This window comes from Convolutriloba macropyga, chromosome 8, assembly GCF_964194025.1.
Source record: "Convolutriloba macropyga chromosome 8, txConMacr16.3, whole genome shotgun sequence".
Lineage (NCBI taxonomy): Eukaryota > Metazoa > Xenacoelomorpha > Acoela > Convolutidae > Convolutriloba > Convolutriloba macropyga.
In genome coordinates this window covers 24,408,330-24,428,934 of record NC_134475.1, presented here as the reverse complement: position 1 = coordinate 24,428,934, position 20,605 = coordinate 24,408,330, and the positions used below count along the sequence as shown (strand labels likewise).

At 36.9% G+C, this 20,605-nt stretch overlaps 2 protein-coding genes across 2 annotated transcripts in view; one reads left to right on the top strand and one right to left on the bottom strand.

Moving 5' to 3' along the window:
• LOC142344609 (ephrin type-B receptor 4-like) overlaps positions 1-4,846 on the bottom strand; it is a 33,691-nt gene extending 28,845 nt beyond the window's left edge. The window contains exons 1-4 of the mRNA XM_075396410.1: positions 4,235-4,846; positions 2,548-2,624; positions 1,299-1,599; positions 552-887 (exon numbers count right to left, since the gene is read on the bottom strand). Coding sequence (XP_075252525.1) covers positions 552-887; positions 1,299-1,599; positions 2,548-2,624; positions 4,235-4,325 — 805 coding nt within the window. The 5' untranslated portion in view covers positions 4,326-4,846. The remainder of the gene's footprint in view (positions 1-551; positions 888-1,298; positions 1,600-2,547; positions 2,625-4,234) is intronic.
• The window catches only part of LOC142344611 (uncharacterized), a 324,571-nt gene that overhangs the window by 154,049 nt on the left and 149,917 nt on the right, over positions 1-20,605 (top strand). The gene's annotated exons all lie outside the window — the stretch shown is intronic.

The following is a 20,605-nucleotide window of genomic DNA, read 5'->3' as shown; positions in this document are numbered from 1 at the left end:
AAACAAAAATACTCGAATAATGAAAGAACTGATTATCCCGAGAATTAAAAAAATTAATTTTTATTTCCTTCCGGAATAGTGAAAAATGAGTTCAAATTTTGTCACTGAAGTGCAGATCGAAACTGCTAAAGCTTAAATTATTTGGCAGCAGTTTGAACAAAAGCATGAAAGCATTTAAAATCTAGGGTTTTATTTCAGCAAGTCACGTGGTAAGGATTGATAATTCCTCGTAAACTTCTTTGATCACGCTTTATTGTGATCAGGTTCATTTTATTATGCAATCGATCACCAGGGTTCAAACATTCCTTTCATTGTCTAATCACGAAGAAAAATTACGCAATAAATTAGGATGATAATGTTGAAGAGAATTAACTTAATTACATTTCATTTGAGCGATCTTAAATCCTAAGTTTTAAATACAAAAAAATTAGACTTATATTCATTTAATCATATAAACACCTATTATAGATTTTGGTTTCAAAATAGAACCATTTATTTTTTAGAACAATTTTTCCCCCTGGAAATAGCACTAAGTTTTAAATTGAACCAACGTTTGCATTGGTTTTGGGTGAACTCGTAGCCAGGAGAACATTTGCATGAACTGGTCTCTTGTTGCCATTTGCCTGAGCTCGTACAGGAACTTTTTGGCTTATATGACGATTCGGCATTCGGCATACACTTGCCGTCTACATACACCACCGGATCACGAGGCGATGTCGTTTTGTCGTAATGAGCCAGACCTCTGGTTGTCTCTGGACAGTAGTAGTAGCTTAACTTTAAGTCCGAAATAGTAGAGCAGGAACCTTCGTCGTGAATCACAATAAAAACTCCGTCATTCGTAAAGTCGGTCAAGTAAAGAAACCCAACCGCTTCCTGGACAACTCCACCTGAAGTAAAAAAAATATCCATAAAAAAGAATGAAAATTTAAAATATTAAATCAATTTTCTTAAAAAAATTTTTGCATTACTTGATGCAGCAAAAACGAACGCCTAATTGTAGTAAGTGTGCGCTAAAATAAATTTTTTAAGGGCTGATTGCGTGGAACAAAATCACGATAGACCACGTGATATAAAATTCCATAAATAAAATGGACTGCTGAGGTACAGGGAAAAAACGATTGAGAAAATTAAGAAACTTCAATTTAACCTTTCATTCAGCAAAACAATTTTGAAACTTAATAAAGATAATCAATAACTTTGGTTTCAAAGTAATCGCAGCGGAACAGCGTTAGTCCTCAGCGGCCCATTCTCAGCTCTTTTTTTCTGATATCTTTAAATTATTCTGTATTTGGGCAAACCTGAAGGCGTGGGCTGGTTTAGGTTCTGACTTTCAATAGGAACGTAGTTAAAATTCGTATCTCTAGGTTTTTTTGTCGGCGAATCTGAAGCAATGTAGCCAATTTTCAAAAGCTCTTTGGTACACTCGGAGGATTGGCCTGACTTGATGACGTCATCGCAGGACTTGATGGTGAAGTTGAGCTGTATTTGAGCAACGTTGGCGTCTCTGACGTCTATGAATGGACTGATTAGTCGGTTATTAGCACCTCTGATTTCAGTATCGCACACTTCGAACTGCTTTTGCTCTTTCTTGTACACCCACTGAAATGAAAAAAGTAGGGTAATTCTACAACAGTTCGTGTAAGATTGTAGGTCATTCTTTCTCAATACAGTACGCTTTTCTCGGGCTCAATACACCCCCAGACTAAAAAAATGGATATTCATGTATAGCTCTAAAAATAACCACAAAATAGCCTAATGGATATATTGAAGCCATTTATAATTTAGAGTGCCTGATCTAAACATATCTCAAGTTCTAATTGCGTCGTCAATATCTGTCATACTTTGAAAAGATTTCCAGAATCTAGGTTTTTTTTCAAAATAATGATAGAACTTCTGAAATTTATTCAGAACTTATTCAGAGTCAAGCCACAAAATTTTCTCTCGTATAAATATCATACATGAATCCAGACGTTAGTTTATAAGAAACTTTCAGCGCTCACTTAATCATGAAAGACTTGTATTTTAATGAGCAAAGAAAAAATAGAGTGCAGATTGAAAGGTATTGCGAGAAAGCAAATAAGGCGAAAATTTCCATGGATGAGCAGTTTTCTGTTTCTAAGGGAAAGGCTATTCCTTAAAGTGACACGGAGCACAAAATTAACTTTCCCCAAGTGTGAAATGACCAACTGGAATATAATATAGGGCATTGCTTGTCAACAAAATCAACCCCCTACTGCGTTTGTGTTTACCTAAGGATAAGATTTACACTACCATGTACTTGGTAGTATTTTGTAATTAAATAAACGCCCGCCAGTTATAAAATTTCTGGAAAATTTAAACCACGCTTTGCGGTTGAGCTGTTTTTTATCGTTTCATATATCAAAAACCAAAACAGCTCAAAATATTTGTTAAGCGAAATAAGATTTGAAAAGATCAAAGCGGTTTCAAGTTCGGTTTAATATGAATTATTGAAATGGGTGTGCCAATATTAATGGTAATAGAGTGTGTGTAGTTGCGTTTTGTAATATGTTAGAGCAAACTTCTAACCCCATTTTTTGTTTTGCCTCTCTCTGAAAGCGCAGTCCATGAGCCGTGGTCGTTTTTGAAGTTGGAATACAACGATGCTGAAACAAAAACAACAACAAATAAACATACGATATAGTGAAGTTCGCTAGTTTGTTAAAATTGTGGAAATTTTTTCACAACATGTCGTTTTCAAGCGCGTAGAGCTCTATAAATAATTTTAAAAAAAAACTATATAGCCGAGTTTCGAAAATCTAGTAAAATGTTGACTTTTAAATTTCTAAATGGCTGCAAATTGTCTCTACCGGATAAGCTGTATTTTTAAAAAAGTTCTTCGCAAACATAGAACGAAATATTTGATCTCTCTTTATTTATCTTATAACAATTTTTTTTAAAATCTTTTTAACACATGCAAGCGTTTTTGAGAAGGAAATAATCAAAGATAAAACAGAAGTTCTTAAAACGTTCCTAGCGCATGATTTTTGGAACTTTCTACTACTAAAAGAATATCAACGACTTTTATTTGCTGCTCATTTTTTGCCTAGATTAGTCACGTTTGAGTTCAAAGATAAGATCTATTTTCAACCTACGTCTCATGCGTTGCTTCACAGATCTTTGTTGAGCAAAAGTTTCAAAAGAAGAGATACATATTCCTGTAACTTTATAGCCCATAAATTGTTTTAGGGACACTTTTCAACTCACTCCTTAGAGGACTATAAATTTTAGTTTATAGATTCTGACAGAACAAATATGGGAAAAAGTGCATTTTGGAATTAGGAAAAGATTTCACACTTTTAATGGAGGACATATTTTTCTCTCAATTGAAGTCCTAATAATTGCCAGTGCTGATACAATTTGTAAACAATCAGAGATAACATTCAAAGTTGGATAATATTATCAGTCAAGGTAGATGTAAACAAGACACGCTGGGAAAAGAAAATTTGTCAGTCGTGACATAAGTGAACATAGAGAAACGAATTGTCGTTACTTTAGTACATTTAGTATAAAAACAAACCAGCGCAGGCGATAATTTTAAAGAAACAAACAGAATCCTTTTTCAAATATCCGTAATACTACCCCTACACCCCCTCAACAATTTCACATCTGCCATGCACCAATAGATTCTCCAGAATCAAACTTCCCAGCATTAAATAATTGTCAGTCAATCAAACCATTCCAAATTGCTTTGAAACCTAATTCATTGACCCTAAATTTATTTAATTTATCTGACAAAGTTTGCTGGGGAGTAAACTTTAAAAACACTTATTGCACGATATCATGAACGTAAGTAAGCAGCTTGTTTACGAAGAAATCCCTATATATACGGAAATGGGATGTATTCATTAACAAAATGACGGGAACCATTCTGCTAAGTCTTTAACAAACCTATTTGGTGCACTCGCCATACAGTGCATGAGAAAGCTATCATGGCTTAAACTAAAAACTGCACTGGTTGAATAACTTCTCCCATTTTTTAAGTAATCACATCTAAAAAAATACCTTTTTACCAGCTTCACGCAAACGCTGATCAGTTTATAATATTTGAACTTGATAAATTAGCAAGATCTCACATCAGATATAAAAAGGCATTTGTCAATTTTTTAGCACAATCAACACCCTCCAGGTTTTCCTCAATAGGTCCTCGGTTTTGTTCAGGTGACCGAACTAAACAATACTACCAAGCGTAAACAACACTTTATTGTGAACTTACCTTGTTCACCTGACACGTAAACAAATATCTGAAGCCACAAACATGCAACCAGGAAAGCCAAACAGCTCAAATTCTCCAAATGTTCAGCCATATTCGCAAATGTTGAATTGAAATCAAATCTGTCGCTTCGGCAAATTTCGAATTATTTTTCCCTACAAAAAGGTTTTAGCAGCTAGCCCGATTTAAACAGCAACGGGAAAATTGCAATCACAAATTGGGTTTTCGCAAAATTCAGGAGAGAAAATAAACAAAAGATTAATTTTTGATTGAAGCTTGAAAGCGGCTATTATGTCAGTTGAAGTTGAAAAGATTTAAAATAACTGAAGATTTGCGGGTAAATAAAACACAAAAGAAAGAGCGGGTTAACTAAACTGATGATTTAAGCGCTAGTAATAATTGTGTTATAACACTAATGAGTAAAACCGAAATGCTCTTTTATCTCAAAATAAAAGATTTTCGCCTTTTGTAATAATTGCATGGAGAAAAATTTATAATTGATGGAATTAAGTTAGAATTAAACGTGAAAAAACTGCACAAAGTTAGGTTCAAAAAAGTTCCATTAAAAACGTGACGGAAATGTTGAATCGAGTGATTGAAAATAAAATAGTTGAAAGGATTTATTTAAAATAGCTGAAGAAAGTAAGCGTGACTATTTTATTCATGCTTCAATTTGAGCCAATCGCAATCGAGTATTTATCATTGTGAACTAGACAAAGGCTATTCGCTTTATTCTCTCTCTTTCTACTTCAGAAGTTCAGAAGTTAAATAGAAATACTTGAAAAGAAGTTACGGTTACCATAATAAAAGAAGAAGACAATTATTACAGTTACCTTTCTCAAAAAGAATGTAGCGCCAGATTTGTCGCAGTTTGTTTTTAAATAACTCTCATGCAGAAAAATGAACTGCTGGCATTTAAGGGCTAAGCAGAACAAAGCCCATGATTGCAAGTAGAGCAACAAGATTGCCCTTTTCCAACAAAGTTTCTTAAAGTTTTTTTCATGTTTGTAGCAAAAGAGTCCAAGCTATTTCAAGTTAATTTATGCAACGATAGACTTAAAAAATAGCTGGACGGATCCAGAACGAGCCACTGAAAGTGCTTAAAGAGATTCGGGTTTCATGAAATAGGTTCTTTAACGTATTTTTTAAATTCGTTTTTGGTCGGTTATGATGATGTACATAAAATTAAATAATTTGATAACTGCCTAGCTATAACGATTTCTGGAACTTTCGCTATTCTCATACTCGGGAACGACTAACCAACATTTGAACACAGCTTATAAATTCAATAAACAAAAGAAATACTAGTAGTTTGAATAAATAGACGAGGAAAAAATTTTCGGAAACGATGACGCTCAATTTTTAACAGTGATTGAGCATATAATAATGCACAATCAGACGACATAATAAGGAATACACAACCAGAAACCCCAAGAAAAAAAAGGCAGCATTGAGAATAAATAACCGTCTATTTTGTAACCTAATTGGAAGTTAATCCCAAAAGGTTTATATATATATATATATATATATATATATATATATATATATATGCACATATATATATATATATATATATATATATATATATATATATATATACAAATTTCGTTCTTTTTTTCCTTCTTTCTTCGTTTCTTTCTTTCTTTCTGTTAAGTTATGAACTTTCGATGACGGAACGCAGAGCGTTTTTAATTAAGTAAAAATAAAAAATTTTCAAAAAGGAAAGAATAACAAAATGATTTTTTACAATAAAACTTGAAAAATAGATGAAGACCGTGATTTGAGTTCAGGGATGAATAGAAACAAAAAATCAGCTATACATCTACCCATAATCAGTGCAAAAAGTCGAGATATAGTTCTCATTATAGCATAATGGTTTACAGTGGGGTCGAAAGGGTTACCAAATATAGATTGCTCCTACAAATATCACAGAAATCATTCGCAAGTGATACCATTAATAGTATGCATTGGCACTTTTCTATAAATATTTTTGCTTGATACCATAATCATTCGGTACAAGCTGGGAAGATTTTACATCAAAAAATCTTATTCTAATAATGGCTATCTAGATTCATCAATTTGAACCAAACATTGACTCTAATTATCAATTTTTAGGATTCATTTATACAAACAAGGCTTTACTTTGAATTGAAAATCTAACACCATACCTCCGATTTGAGCTGACTGCGTAGAGTCTTTCCCCATCACAACTTCACACCAAAACTCTTTTATTTAGTCCCATCCTCCCTCTTGCCCAGTAAAAAGTTAACTTTTCTCGCCATAGTCTTGCTCTTCTTGTATTGTACAGGGTTTTTGGCAGAATTTGATGCAACTCTGGCGGTCCTTTCAAAATGCTATTGGATATTTCTGTTGGATGCCACAAATCATCCAGAATGTGTTTCAGATACAATGATCCTTGAACTGCTGCCATGCTGCCGCCACATCCGTTGAGCTTGACGTTGTAGCCCGTTTTTGAATTTCTTTCGTTCACATAGTCAGACCAGGCTGGATCAGATTTTATCACTACATCATAACTTCTTTTGTGTAAATGAGTTTCAGAACCCTTTGAATCGTGAAGTTAACGTAAGAGTCATTTTCCGCATAGCCAAAGTTGATCGCTAAAAGCACTCTAATATGTTGTGACAGAGTGATGACTGTGACGATGATGCCTCGCCTCGCCTCTGTGGCCGGATGAAGAAGTGATCCAACCAACTTCTAGATCCTCTAGATGCTCTGGTCCACTTCCTCATCTCCATTTTCGACTGCCTGAAGTTTCAATTTCAAGTCAGCTGGAGTTCTCGAAGTTTTGCAGAAATTAGTGTAATTTTTACCTGTCTAGCATTTAAATTTGCTTCCTGTGCCTTCTTGATATTGGCGATCAGTCATGATTCTGGATGCTACTACGATGTCGTCAACTTACACCAGTATGAGTTGTGCCCATTTGTCTCTCTTCTGCAAAAAGCCATTATTGTGTCCACTTCTGGCGAAGCCTGTCTCAGAAGAAATTTGCCAATTCATTGAGCCAACTGTTAGCGGCCCGTTTCAAACCATAGATTGGCCTATTTAGCGCGCATACTAAATTTTCTCCGTCTGATTTTCTATTATCAAAATCTTGTGGCTGTTCCAGATACCCTACTTCCTATGCTGGAGAATGCAAGAAAACCGTCTTGACATCAAACTGGTGAACCACATGACACTGCTTTGCTGAAAGTTGAATCAGAATGCTGAAAGTCTCCCGTATACAGGCATGCACAAAAATCTCAGAGTCCTCCAACTTATTGGAAGCCTATTACAACATAGGTTGCTTTGTATTCGTCTATTTGAACACTGGTGCGCACTGTCATCATGACCACTATTGCCACTAGATCGCAATTCTTTAGACCCATTTGCCCGGAATGTCGGTCTCTATATGTGGTCTCACCACAATCCAAATTTTGCTGGCTCGGAGAATCCTGACTTCTTTTTTCATTACCCAAAGTCCCAAAGTCCCATTTACCACATTACTTGGTTTCGTAGACTGTCTTTGGTCCCTCTCAACCATAACAATATGGGTCACCACTCCTACGAATAAATGCGGAACATGTTTTTTGCTTTTTTCCATAGTGTGTTCTCTGCACTTTAGCCAGGGCCCTGTATGTCTTTGCTGATTACTGAAGCAAGTCATCTTTGTGGCTAAAACGTGTTCTATGTCACAGCCATCTACGAACTCTGAGTTTCTTTGCCTTGTTCTTGCCGCAGTACATGCTTCATTTAGTGTTTCTTCCTCAACTTCTGAGGCTTCACGTCTCAGTGGTGTTTCTTAAATGTTCAAGCTCTCTGAGCCAAGCCACTCCTCCTTTTTTGCAGTGAATGCGCCCTGTCTCTAGGTTTTTCAGTCGTCTGGATGACCTTCATCGGGGTGCCAGATCGCCAGATCTTCTGATCTCTTGTTTGGTACGCCAAGAAACTCCTTGTTGTCAAGGTCTGAGCTTACTTCGGACTTTTTGATTATAAAATCTCAAACCTCAATCGCCTCGCAAGAGTTGGGTATGATTGCAAGGTATCCAATGTTCCCCTCTGTGTAAACGACAAACTTTTCTTCCAGTTCCTTAGGTTCGAGTTTGCTGACCTCTCTGTCCCTCTTTCTCCTTAAGACTATGCATGAAAAAACAGAGATTTTTTGGTTGCATGTTTAGGCTTTAGACCTCGCCTTGGCTCTACCGGGCATCAGTTTCTGATCGTTGCTGCAATGATTATTGATTCTCCTCACATCTTCGATGGAAGTCATGAGTCAATGAGCAAACATACTGACATCTACAGCATCGTCTTGTTGTACGTCTCAGCTATCCACTTTTGTTGCGGCGTAATTGTTATGATCCTCTCTTGTCGAATTCCTGCGTCTAGAGGCTATGTCTTGAACTGTTCTGAGAGAAACTCTTCTACATTGTCTCGTCTCAGCTTCTTGGGTGTCTACACTGAACACAAATTTTGTCAGGCTGGCCAGTGCTTCACGGTTCGCCTTAAGCAAGTCCACAAAGGCAACCCTCATGTACCGGTCTGCAAACACAATGCAGAATCAGAACACTGCCAGTAGCTCCAATCTGAATTGTCCCATTACGTCTGTGAGCTTACTCTCTAGTTTTTTTCTTGGGTTGCTACCACACTTCGTACCGGACTCCTTGTGATCTTGTATCTATCATTTCTCGTATCATTGTATCATTTCTCGTATCTTCGAGTTTCCCCACTGTCTTTGACGTTTTCGTGACCACTTCCACTTGATTTACATAACTCATTCATCAGTACACCGTCTGTTAATCTATTGCAGTGTAAGCAGGCAAAACATTTGTACAAAGAAAGAGTACTAAGCAGAAAAGTATGATGACTGTTATTTTTGATTTAGAAGTTAATTTTACTGAATATAAAACTGCTGGGCCCATAGCCTGTTGGGCATACCAATAGTATGTTTTTGCACGTTTCTATGATTTACTTCACAATTCAGGTGATATAAAGATTTTTTAATGCACACTAGGAAGACTTCACATCAAATTATCTCACTCTAATGAATGCTAGCTAGGTTCATGAGTTTGAACCGAAAATCGATTCTGAGCGCCTTTTCGTCAGGACTCAATTAAAACAATTTCCTGAAGCGAATGAATTCGCTTTGTCTGGTTATACTGGTAAGCTAGACTTTCTGATATTTCTAATTAACTTTGAAACTTTAATTTGAATCGAAAATCTAACACTTTCTTTCTTGGCTTCTTCTATCTTTCTTATGTTCGTTCTTTCGTTAAAAAATAAATTCAACGCTCACACAACTTATGGAAGACCAGTTGAATAAAAAAAGGACAAAAAGAAAAGTCGTCCAATTATTCTACGTTTTTTGTAGATCTCCGTCAAAACAACTGTTTCTCGGTTTATCTGTATTATCCATAAATTCAACGACTGGATTTTAAAATTTTTGTCTCCATAAATACAAAAAAATTTTAAATGATTAATAGCAAAATAAAGTAATAGAAAAGATAAGCAAAAATTGAAAAAAATCTCAGAATTAATCTCAGTGCTTGATATAATCCCAAGTTGCAAGACCAAATCTTGTCTATAGGAAGTGACAGCTGACTTACCAAAGCAAAGTAAATTTTTTTGCGGACAGATATCATAAATTTAAGGTATGCTTGGTTGGGGAAATCACGATTGAAATCATTTCTAACTTCGGTCGATTCTCAGAAAGTTTTCTTGCGATCAGCCTTGTGCCCACAAATCACCATGGTGCCCAGGCAATTGAGTATTTGCCTTTTATTTGTTCCCAAAAACCCTCACAATCGGGTCTTCAAATTTTCGTCATCATCAACTAACACAATCGGAATGAACGGAAGAAATTGGCATTGTCCCCACTCATTGGGTGACAAACAAATTCGCGCACAGCAATAACTGGGCAACTAAAATTGGGTGAGCCAAGACTGTAAATTAACCATTGTGGGGCTGAGGGTGTTGTCGCAGGAATGAGTCTCATAACAGGGAATCTCTGGCGATCAGCATTGTGGCTGAACCTCTCATTAAAGTCACTGAGACTCCTTGAGATAACCGATTGTAGGCAATTGATAAACCAGCTGGTTGAAAGTTTCGGTTATCGGCAAGCAAGGCTATACAGTTTTTCGAACCAAATCTGAGAAGCCCCCGAAAGATTCAAACGCGAGTGGTACAAACTTGATACCTATTTCGGCACATTAGAAAATAAATTAGAAGAAATATTTCTGTTGTCCCGTTTCCACAAATAATTTGTGATTTCTGAAGGGTTACTTCCGAAACCACGAATACCAACGTTTACACTGCCCGTACACTGCTGCGGGACGGTCACAAATTATTCTTGATCAGTCGGTGCAATATGCAGGAACGATTAATAAAGCTGACGCTGAATTTTTTGAACACATTTGAATATTTATTTCAGGCGAAATTGTTTTTTTACTTTTCTCTCATAACGCGGAGGTTTCTCTAGGTATCTACAAGATCCTTGATTATACTGGTTTTCCGATTTGGAACAAAAACAAGACATCCGTCAAGCAAAAAGCGAAATTGAATGGCTGGCTCTCCCTGTTTCAAAAGTATGGTTAGTCGCTGCTCTCATATCTATCCACATTTGTCCCCAATTGAATTTCAATTTTCGGAGAGCATAAATTAAAGATTTCGAACTGAAACGCGCAACTATGAACGGAAGCACTAATGATTTCTTTTTGGCCCTGTAGAAGTAATTGTTGATCATGCTGCTAGCTGCCATGCAGGAGACGCAATCAGTAGACTTGAAAAAGCGTGTTATTGTGTGGCCGTAGTCCATTCAACGGCTAACCTATCCCCAGTTTTGGGAAAAAAACAATGTTATTGCTGCTGGCATTTTGCTGTTTGTTGAAAAATTGTGGCCACCATTGGCATGAGGCCATTCTGTTCCTCTTGATTTTATAATAACTTCTTCAGTGCAATTAGATTTTGCCCATAAAATGAATGAGAAGTCAGGCCACTCAATTGAACAAGCTTTGAATTGAAGCTTAGGTGTCATGAGCCAAAATTTTTCTGTATTGAATAAAGTTCGCGTCATTGTTTGTCAATGAGTACGTTTGTTTGCCTACAATTTTTGAAAGTAAACAATGGAAACAAATAGCTGAATTCATAGAGGCAGCCGATGATATCAATCTGAGGAACTTTTGTTCTCGACAGACTGGCGAGTCACGCTCACTGTTTGCAGCTTTTGAGTCTGCTATCATGCTCTTAATTCAGATGCCATGAAGGCAATAACCAATTTTTGCAAAACTCTGAGGTTAACAAAATAAAGTGGATTTGTTTAGTTGTTTGCATTTTGCCTTATTAGAAAGGATCAGATTTACTCGACCTAAAATTTGGTTTTCCCAAAAGAGGAGAGCTATACAATGATTTTCGGCCTTCCAGTTGGCTGGCATTTAACCAAAAGGAGTGGAGTACGACTTGAATGTCCAGTTGGTTAAGAGAAGTTCAAGAATGTCCAGTGGGTTGGTGGCAGAGAAAGAAGAGTGGAGAACTGAGACTTTGCGTGGACTTGAAAGTGCATGTCAATGGCAAGGTGATGGATGAGGACTACCCGACATGGAGACAATCTTCCACAACCTACATGGGGCCTCATACTTTGGCAAAATTGACCTCTCAGATGCCTACTATCAAAATGAACTTGACGAAGAGGCAAAAGATATATGTACAATTAACACATTGCAGGGACTGTTCAAGATGTGCCGACTACCTCAGGGATTGAAAAACTCTTCTTGAATCTTCCAGAATTGCATCGAATCAACACTCAAAGGAATCAAAGGTGTTGTGATCTTTCAGGACGATGTGTTGGTCTATGGAGCTACCAAGGAGCAGTTCGACAAGAGAATGCTTGCAGTCAAGAGTCGACTACGTGAGAAAAATTTTACTATTAATTAGAAAAAGTCTAACTCAAATCCAGTCGATTAGCGTTAGTTTCTTTTGGGATTCACCATCTCAAGGAGTGAATAGCACCAGATCCAAAACATGTGGAAACAATAAAAAATGCAAAAGCACCAACTAACAACAAACAACTCGAATGGTTTGTTGGGCTAGTAAATTTTTACGGAAGAATGATTCCTGATTTTGCAAAAAAATGCTACTCTTATATAACATGAGAAATAGCAATTTCTCATGGGCAAAATGCCAAAAAAAGCCTTTGAAGACATAAAAAATTCCCGAAGACGGCATCAGCTAGAATCACAAGATGGGCAAGAGCTCTAATGGGCTTCGACTATGGGTTAAAATACACACCAGGAGAGCAGATACCTCATGCAGATGCTCTGAGTAAATTGGATTTTGATTTGACGAAGAGGAATCTGACAATGATCGAGTGTGCTTCGCAATCAATAATATCTACTTCTCTCAGAGTGAATTGGTGACCCAAGCTGAAATCAAAACTGAACATGGAACAAACAGACTCTTCCAGGACATAATGAAACGAATCACAAGCGGCAATTGGAAACAATATTGAGAAGCGGAAAAAGGATTCGAACAACACAAAGATGAACTGACCATACACAATGGAATCATTTTCAGAGGTGTTGTTCCTTTCATTCCACCCAAACTATGACACTTGGTTTTGGCAAAAGCGCATGAGACACATCCTGGGAAAAATGCAACTGAGGCATCAGTCAGAGTGATAGCATGGTGGCCTGGCATTACCCAAGACGTTCAGCATTTTGTTAGTAAATGTAAGAAATGTCAATTGAACAGGCCTAGCCTGAGAAAAACAGTCTCTGCGTGACTGGAAGCCGACGTTTGGGAACGGCTCCACATGGACTGGGGTTATGTTAAGAACCAAGGCAATATCTTAGTAATTGTTGACGCGGGTTCTGGCTAGATAGATGCTTTCCCCGCGGGAAATAGAACATCAGAAACATTAAAAATAAATCTTAGTCAAATCTTTGCAAGATTCGGAATACAAAAAACTTCAATATCCGATAATGGTCCTGAATTTGTAAGTGGTGACCCTAAACAGTGGAGTGAATCACTGGGAATTAAGAAAATGGAATCACCCATCTATCATCCAAGAGCTAATGGACTAGTTGAAAGAGCAGTTCAGACAGTGAAGCGGGCACTTCAAGCATGGAGTCCCAATCTTAATGTGTCGATTGCAGCAATCCTCCAAAGGTCACTGAAAGACGACTGAAAAAAAACTCCAGTTGAACTCCTGTTGGGACGCGGAGTGAGACTACCAGCAATAGCAGTTTTCGACTTATGCGAACCCATTCTATTCAAGGCCAATGACAAGACAAAGACAGTTCCTGCTGCCTTCATCACCAGGAAGGGCTTGAACACATCTTTCATACAGCCCGAAAACTCGACACGGACTATTCTAGTGAGCGACAACCAAATTGCGAGACTAGAAGAGGACAATGTCAAAACAGAACCAGCAGTGGAGGAGACCATGTCTCAATCAGAACAATAGCTTGAGAACACAGATGTGGGACCTTCACATCAAAATGAAGCTTCTGCAGCCACATCAGCTGCAGAGCACCAACAACCCGAACTACCAGAGCCTTCACAAACATCAACAAGAACCAGAAAACAACCCGACAGATTTGAAGAACCTATAACCACAAACTTGCTTAAAAAAGGAGGGAGGATGTAATGGTTTCAAAGAAACATCAAGAAACTTAGAAGTTTTCTTTATCAAAGTTTCAAAGAACAAAAGAAAAACTTACCTGACGAACTTTGTTGCTATGTCAATATGTGATGACTACAAAACTAAACTCAATTCTAATTTTGTTTTGGCGCTATCATTGTCTTATTGACCTATCAATCAGATGTCACAAGTAAATTCTCTCACCCACAGAAACCCGATTCTAACAACAACTGACCTCCAAATAATGAACTCGATTGTACCTAAGCCATATATGGTCCTCATGAAATAATGATGAATGAAGAAAATCACCTCCGGGATTCGGAACTAAGATCTATTCACATGTCAATCAAGTAAAATGTTTTTAGCTAATCTAAATTTTCTCCGTATATTTTCCTATAGATAACTACTATAAATACGAGCTAATTTTTGTGTATTTTCAGTTCCATTTTTAATTTAAAATTCAACTTATTGAAATCTTTGACTCGTGTTATCGATCACGACAGTATTTGTACCTAGTCGCTTGCTACCCAAATGACAGTCAAAAAGGCAAATATCAGAAATCTGCTTTAAAATGAGTTTTTCAGGTCTTCTTTATTTTTTGGTTTACTAAAATTTGAACGCTTTACACATTTTCTGTGCATAATTGTGGCACAGAATATTTTTTTGAATTTGCCATGTTTTCGGTATTTCCCTCTTTTAGCACTTTTCAGTGTCTTTTATGTAATCCGTTTCAACTTTTTAACCATAAAAATCTAAATTTTTCTAGACATTTTCAGTTTTAAAACTTTTAATTGGTTCTTGATAGTTATGATCACCTTCTGGAGTATCGCTCAGAGGTTGCAGGTTTAAAGTTTGCCATTACAGTTTTCAACGGGCGACAAAAAATCTTGAATAAGTGGAGTCAAGTTATTTTACTGCAAATCTACTGTTGAAAAAATACTTGTTCACTCGAAGCAAATGAATCAATTTTGACGTCACAACGAGAGTTATATTGTGCCTTATGCTGGATTATGACCTTACCAGCGGCAGGTTGTAACAGGCCATTTAATCAGCTATCGCTAATATTTTGATTTATAAAAATGGTCGGTAGCGTTAAAAGTAGCATAGTTATGGCTATCTCCAATTCGTTTTCATTTCTGAGACAGGTCAGGTTCGAAAAAGTTGAAGTTTCACTCATCAAACCTATTTTTGTCTCTTTCCTCGACTGCAGGTTTTATACAGCAAATTTCGAAAAATAATTTTAGACTAGTTGAAACTTTGCGCGACAAAACATAAGAAAAGATTGTTTGTTACTATTGTTTATAGGGAATAACAACCAATGCCGTTGTTTTTTTGACCGGCATCGTTTTCATACAAAAGAAATGTATTCAACCATTTTTCAGGAAATAATCGTTTTTGACCGTTTTTTCAAACCTAAGAATTAAAAAAAATGTTTGTGATCCTTATTTTCAGGAACTGACCAATCGCAATAGAAAAGACTAGATTGAAAAATGCGCCTAATTAATCACAAAAAATCCTTTGGAAAAAAACTAATATTATTTTAAAAAATTTCGAACGTCAGAAATCGAAATCGGTTTTCGGAAATAGGTATCAAGGAGCTTTGATAAGAAGCTGCGGTGAGTTGTAGGTTTTGTGTGCACCGATGTGCCTTGCGTGTGGTTTATAGTTTTCTCGTTTTGTAAATAATTTACAAACGATTGTATGGTTATAACTTTTGTTTCAGCAACTCTTTAAGAGCCTCTCTTGGGGCAACATAATATATGACTGTTTTAGAAGCATATTAACTTTGTCCATGTAACTTACATCACATTGAATAATGTTGAACTATTTTCAGACGACATAAACATACTGGCGTGGCTAAAACTCGTTACTAAAAACTGGTTCCTGTTATATGGCATTTCAGTTCTCTAATTGAGGACAATGCGGAAAATATCAATTACGTATAAAATTAGGGTCATTAAGCTCATAACCAAAATTCACTGGGAAATATTTTCAAATTTGATACGTAGCTGAAATATAGGCCATCAACAAACTATCACCTTCAGCTGAAAGTTGTAGGCGCCATTGAAAAACCTTACCAGTCAAATCGATTCCTTTTATGGAATATCATTTCCAAATTGAGTGTTCTTTCGCGCCATTCCAACACTAAATGGAGTCCAGGCAGATTTATCCAGTTTTCTGTAGTCAAAAATAAGGGCACACAAATGTTTGTGTGTTTACACGTTCATTCAATATTCCACATTTTTAGTTTGAGTGACCCCGTTATAGTTCAGAAATCAATGGAAAGTTTGCTATAAAAAGATAAAACTGAATGTAGAGAAGCTTACAGGCACACGAGAAACAAAACTAGATCTCAAGTCTAATTTTGTCAAGAAGTGCATGTGAACAAATAGCCTGCAAAATGTGATAAACTTAGGACCGAATAATACAGAATAAATGTCATAATGCAAGTTTTGAGAAACAATAGGTGTTTTTTTGATTGCATGCACGCACGTTCACACATAGATACACCGAACGTATTTACAAGCACGTACGCACGCACGCACGCACACACACACACACTCACAGAAAAACACACACGCACGCACTTATATACACACATAAACATACACGCACAAACAAACACACGCAAACAAACATACACATATAAACAAAGATATACACACGCACACAAACAAATATTCATGCAAACAAAATCTCAAACACAAAAAAAACTAATATCCACACAGGCATGTTCCCAAACAAACACAAATGAGCACAAAAAACAACAAATACAAATACACACAAACGCACGCACACACACACACACACACACAAGCACGTAAGCACACACACACAAACGCACATAAACGCATTATCAACCAGACACGCAATTTCACCCGCACACGAACATACCAACACATACAACCACAAGCACGCAAAACACACACACATTTAACCAAGCAAAGAACAAAATTATACACCAACCAACCAAACAAAATTATACACACACATAGGCCCACAAACACAAAATAACAATGGCACACACGCAGAACTTCACACAGAAATAGGAAAACACACGCACACATACATGCACACACATACATACAAACACAAAGTCACACTTATTCAAACTCAAACAAACTCATACACATACTTATTCACAAACCCAGATGCAAACATACACAAGAAAGTATACAAAACAAAACCAAACAGTTTCTCAAAAACGTGTCTGGAAACGCAGTCCAAATCACACATAGATACACACAATCATAAACACAAGCTCAAACATATTTTCAACCAAACATGCAAATTCTTACACGAAAAAGCACAAATGCAAAAACAAACAAACACGGGATAGCGTATTCACGACACGCAAATTCAAATACAAACTTACTTGCTTAAGAACACAAATGTATATATACAAACATGTCAACAAAATAATATTTCACCATGCTGCAAACTTAGGTACACACAAACTCCCCTGCATTTTCACATCCTTCTATACAGAACGCAAGAAAATACACAAACACGCACAAGCATACAAATGCACGCAAAAAAATTAATGCACATAAACAAATGCACATATACAAACCCAAACGCATATTAACTTACTCACAAACACACACATGCGCGCAAGCACACATATAAACAAACGTGTCCTAATTAGCACACACCAACACAAACTCCAACAAACGCACACATGGTCAACCATATTTACATACGCTTGTTTATAAATATACTTAACGACACAACAAACACGCACTACAATCATACTCATACAATAAATTCTTCAAATAAAAAGACCTATGCTCACAAGCAAACAATCACAATTACGTCCCCATAAACGCAAAATCGCACGAATAAAAACGGAAACAGACATAGAAATTCACTCATACACAAAGATTTCCACGTACACATGTTCACACGCATATTTATTTATAATCCCACGCAAACGCGCTCATATAAAAACAACCATAAAAACACGCTCAAAATAAAAACTCACACCGATGCAGTTTCACACATTCGCGAGCAGACACAATCACATCCTCACGCAAACACGCGACCAGACAGACACACACGGACAGAGATATCTACATAAGCAAGCGCGCAACTACGCGCTCAAGCCAACTGATACCCACGAAGAAACACACATGTAAGCACACACAGGTTCACACAACTGCACGTACATACACAAATAAACACAAAAATCATAATCCACGCATTTTGTTACCAAGTACGAACACATACATATGTTTACACACAAGCAGGTAAACATGCATGCAAATACAAAAAGTAAACAAAAACGCTGATTCAAACACGCACCGAAACTCTTAACAAACACAAGCACACACAGACACAAATCTAAATTCATCCATATGCAAACTCCGATACACACAAAGCCAAACACACTAATGCAAGTACGCAAACAAAACTTACACACAAATACACATGCAAACTGAAACGAATATTCAGCTGCTCACTATCAATCAAACCCGCACAACACACAAATGGAAGCAGACACAAAACCACACAAACGTATGTTTACACACAAACTAACTCAGACACACACAACACACACATATGTAACCACTTATATTCACACACGCCTGTAAACAAAATGTATTAATTTTTCCTACAGCTCCGCATACTGACTCACAAGCGCTCATAAAGAGTAACAAGCTAATGCACATACATCGCCAAACGTAATATTTTACCCAAGTCGCAAACTTAGTTACACACAGAATCGCATACCAACATAAACCGAGTTACGCGTATGTCCGGAAACACATGAAAAAACAAACATGCATAAGCACACACACACACACACGTGCACGCACAAACCTTAACACACATACATATTGACAAACCCAAACGCATATTCCCTGACAAACAAACGGCTGCACGCACACGCACACACATACACACACACAGAGAGAGAAACCAAGGTATTTTAATTCGCACACTCAAACACAAAAAATCACCCATATTAACATAAGCTTGTTTTAAAATATAATTAAACACGCGAAAAACATCCCAATCACAAAAATACAATAATTTACGCATATTGACAGAACTATGCTTACAAGCACAGTCCCATTCACACACACAAAATTCAAAATTGCACAAAAAACGGAAACAGACACAAAAACTCTTTCATGCTAACAAACGCATCCACACAAACTTACTTTTTCACTAACATATTTTTTTATAATTCTACACAAACGCTTAAATATAAACTCCATATAAATGCACTCGACAAATACACTCACAACAACGCAGTTTCACAAAGATTCTCGAGCAAACAATCACAACCACACAAACACACAACCAGACGCACATTCACACACACACAAGCAAAGGGACAACTGGACATGTAAGCGCGTATCCACGCGCACAAGCAACCTCATACCAGAAAAGAAACACATATATGCACGCACACACAGGTGCACAACTGCACATACACAAACAAACAGAAATAACAACAAAATTCAAAATGCACGCATTTTCTAAACACAGGTACGAACACAAACACATAAAAACACACATATTGATACGTACGTTTATAAACATATGTACACAAAAACATATAGGCACGCAAGCACAGACACATAAAATACACAAAAGTTACATAAATACACAAAATCAAATACATACAAAGCCCAATTTTGCATGCAAACAAAGATCACAAACACTCACACATAGGGATGCAAAAAATCACACACACACACGCAAACGCGCATTCTCACACACATACACGTACAAACAAAAACTATTATTCAGCTGCTCACGAACAATCAAACCCGCACAACACACACGCATGCAGACCCACAAACGGTTATTTACACAAGCACACTAACTCCGACGCACAAAACAACACAAACACAGGCACATAATCGCTTACACTCACTAACGCCTGTATACAAATTGTATCAATTTATTCAGACAAACACGCTTGATGACTCACATATCACAACGTATCGACTCACCCATGTTGCAAACTTAGGTACCGCATACCAACATCAACCAGTTCACAGGCATTTTCAAATATGTACGTACAGACACGCATGAAAAAAGCACAAACACGCTCAAGCACAGACACCTATAAATAGCCCCACATTTTTGCACAAGCAAGATCAGAAGCATCAACGCATAAACTTTAAAAAAACATGATTGTATGGCAATTTAGGGGAAAAATTTGAATTTACCGATCTAAAAACACTTTCTTCTAGAAGCTCTGCATTTCGAAGACCAATTGTAAACATAGGGTGGTAAAACTTTATACTCTAATTGTTCAAAATGGAACAGCTGTTCAATAGCTGTTAGTTCTGTTTTTGACTGCATTTTGTTTATAGATTAACAAAAGCTTTTTGAATTTACGTCTTGAGGTCATCCTGTTCTTTAGCGCTTTATAAGCTAAACTCTGTCCTCCAGAGTATATTGAAACAATAAATTATACAAAAAATTTCTTTGGACAAATTTCAGATTTTGAAGTTTTCTTTAAAAATTCTGCTTTTTTCCAAACAGATCTAGCCGGGAGAGGGACTACAGAGGTGAAGTCTGGGAGCGCGGGCTTAAATCTGATGATAATGCCTGGAAACAAAAAAAGTCATGCCTTCTGGCTTGTGTGAAGTCTAAAACCTTCTATAAAATTTCAGCCTCTTTGGTGACGTCTACAGCCAACAACAGCATCTTGGAGCGCTTGTTTGACGTGGGGGGACTTCTTACTGAGTTCCCCTTGTCTTAAATACGTTTTGGGCGGC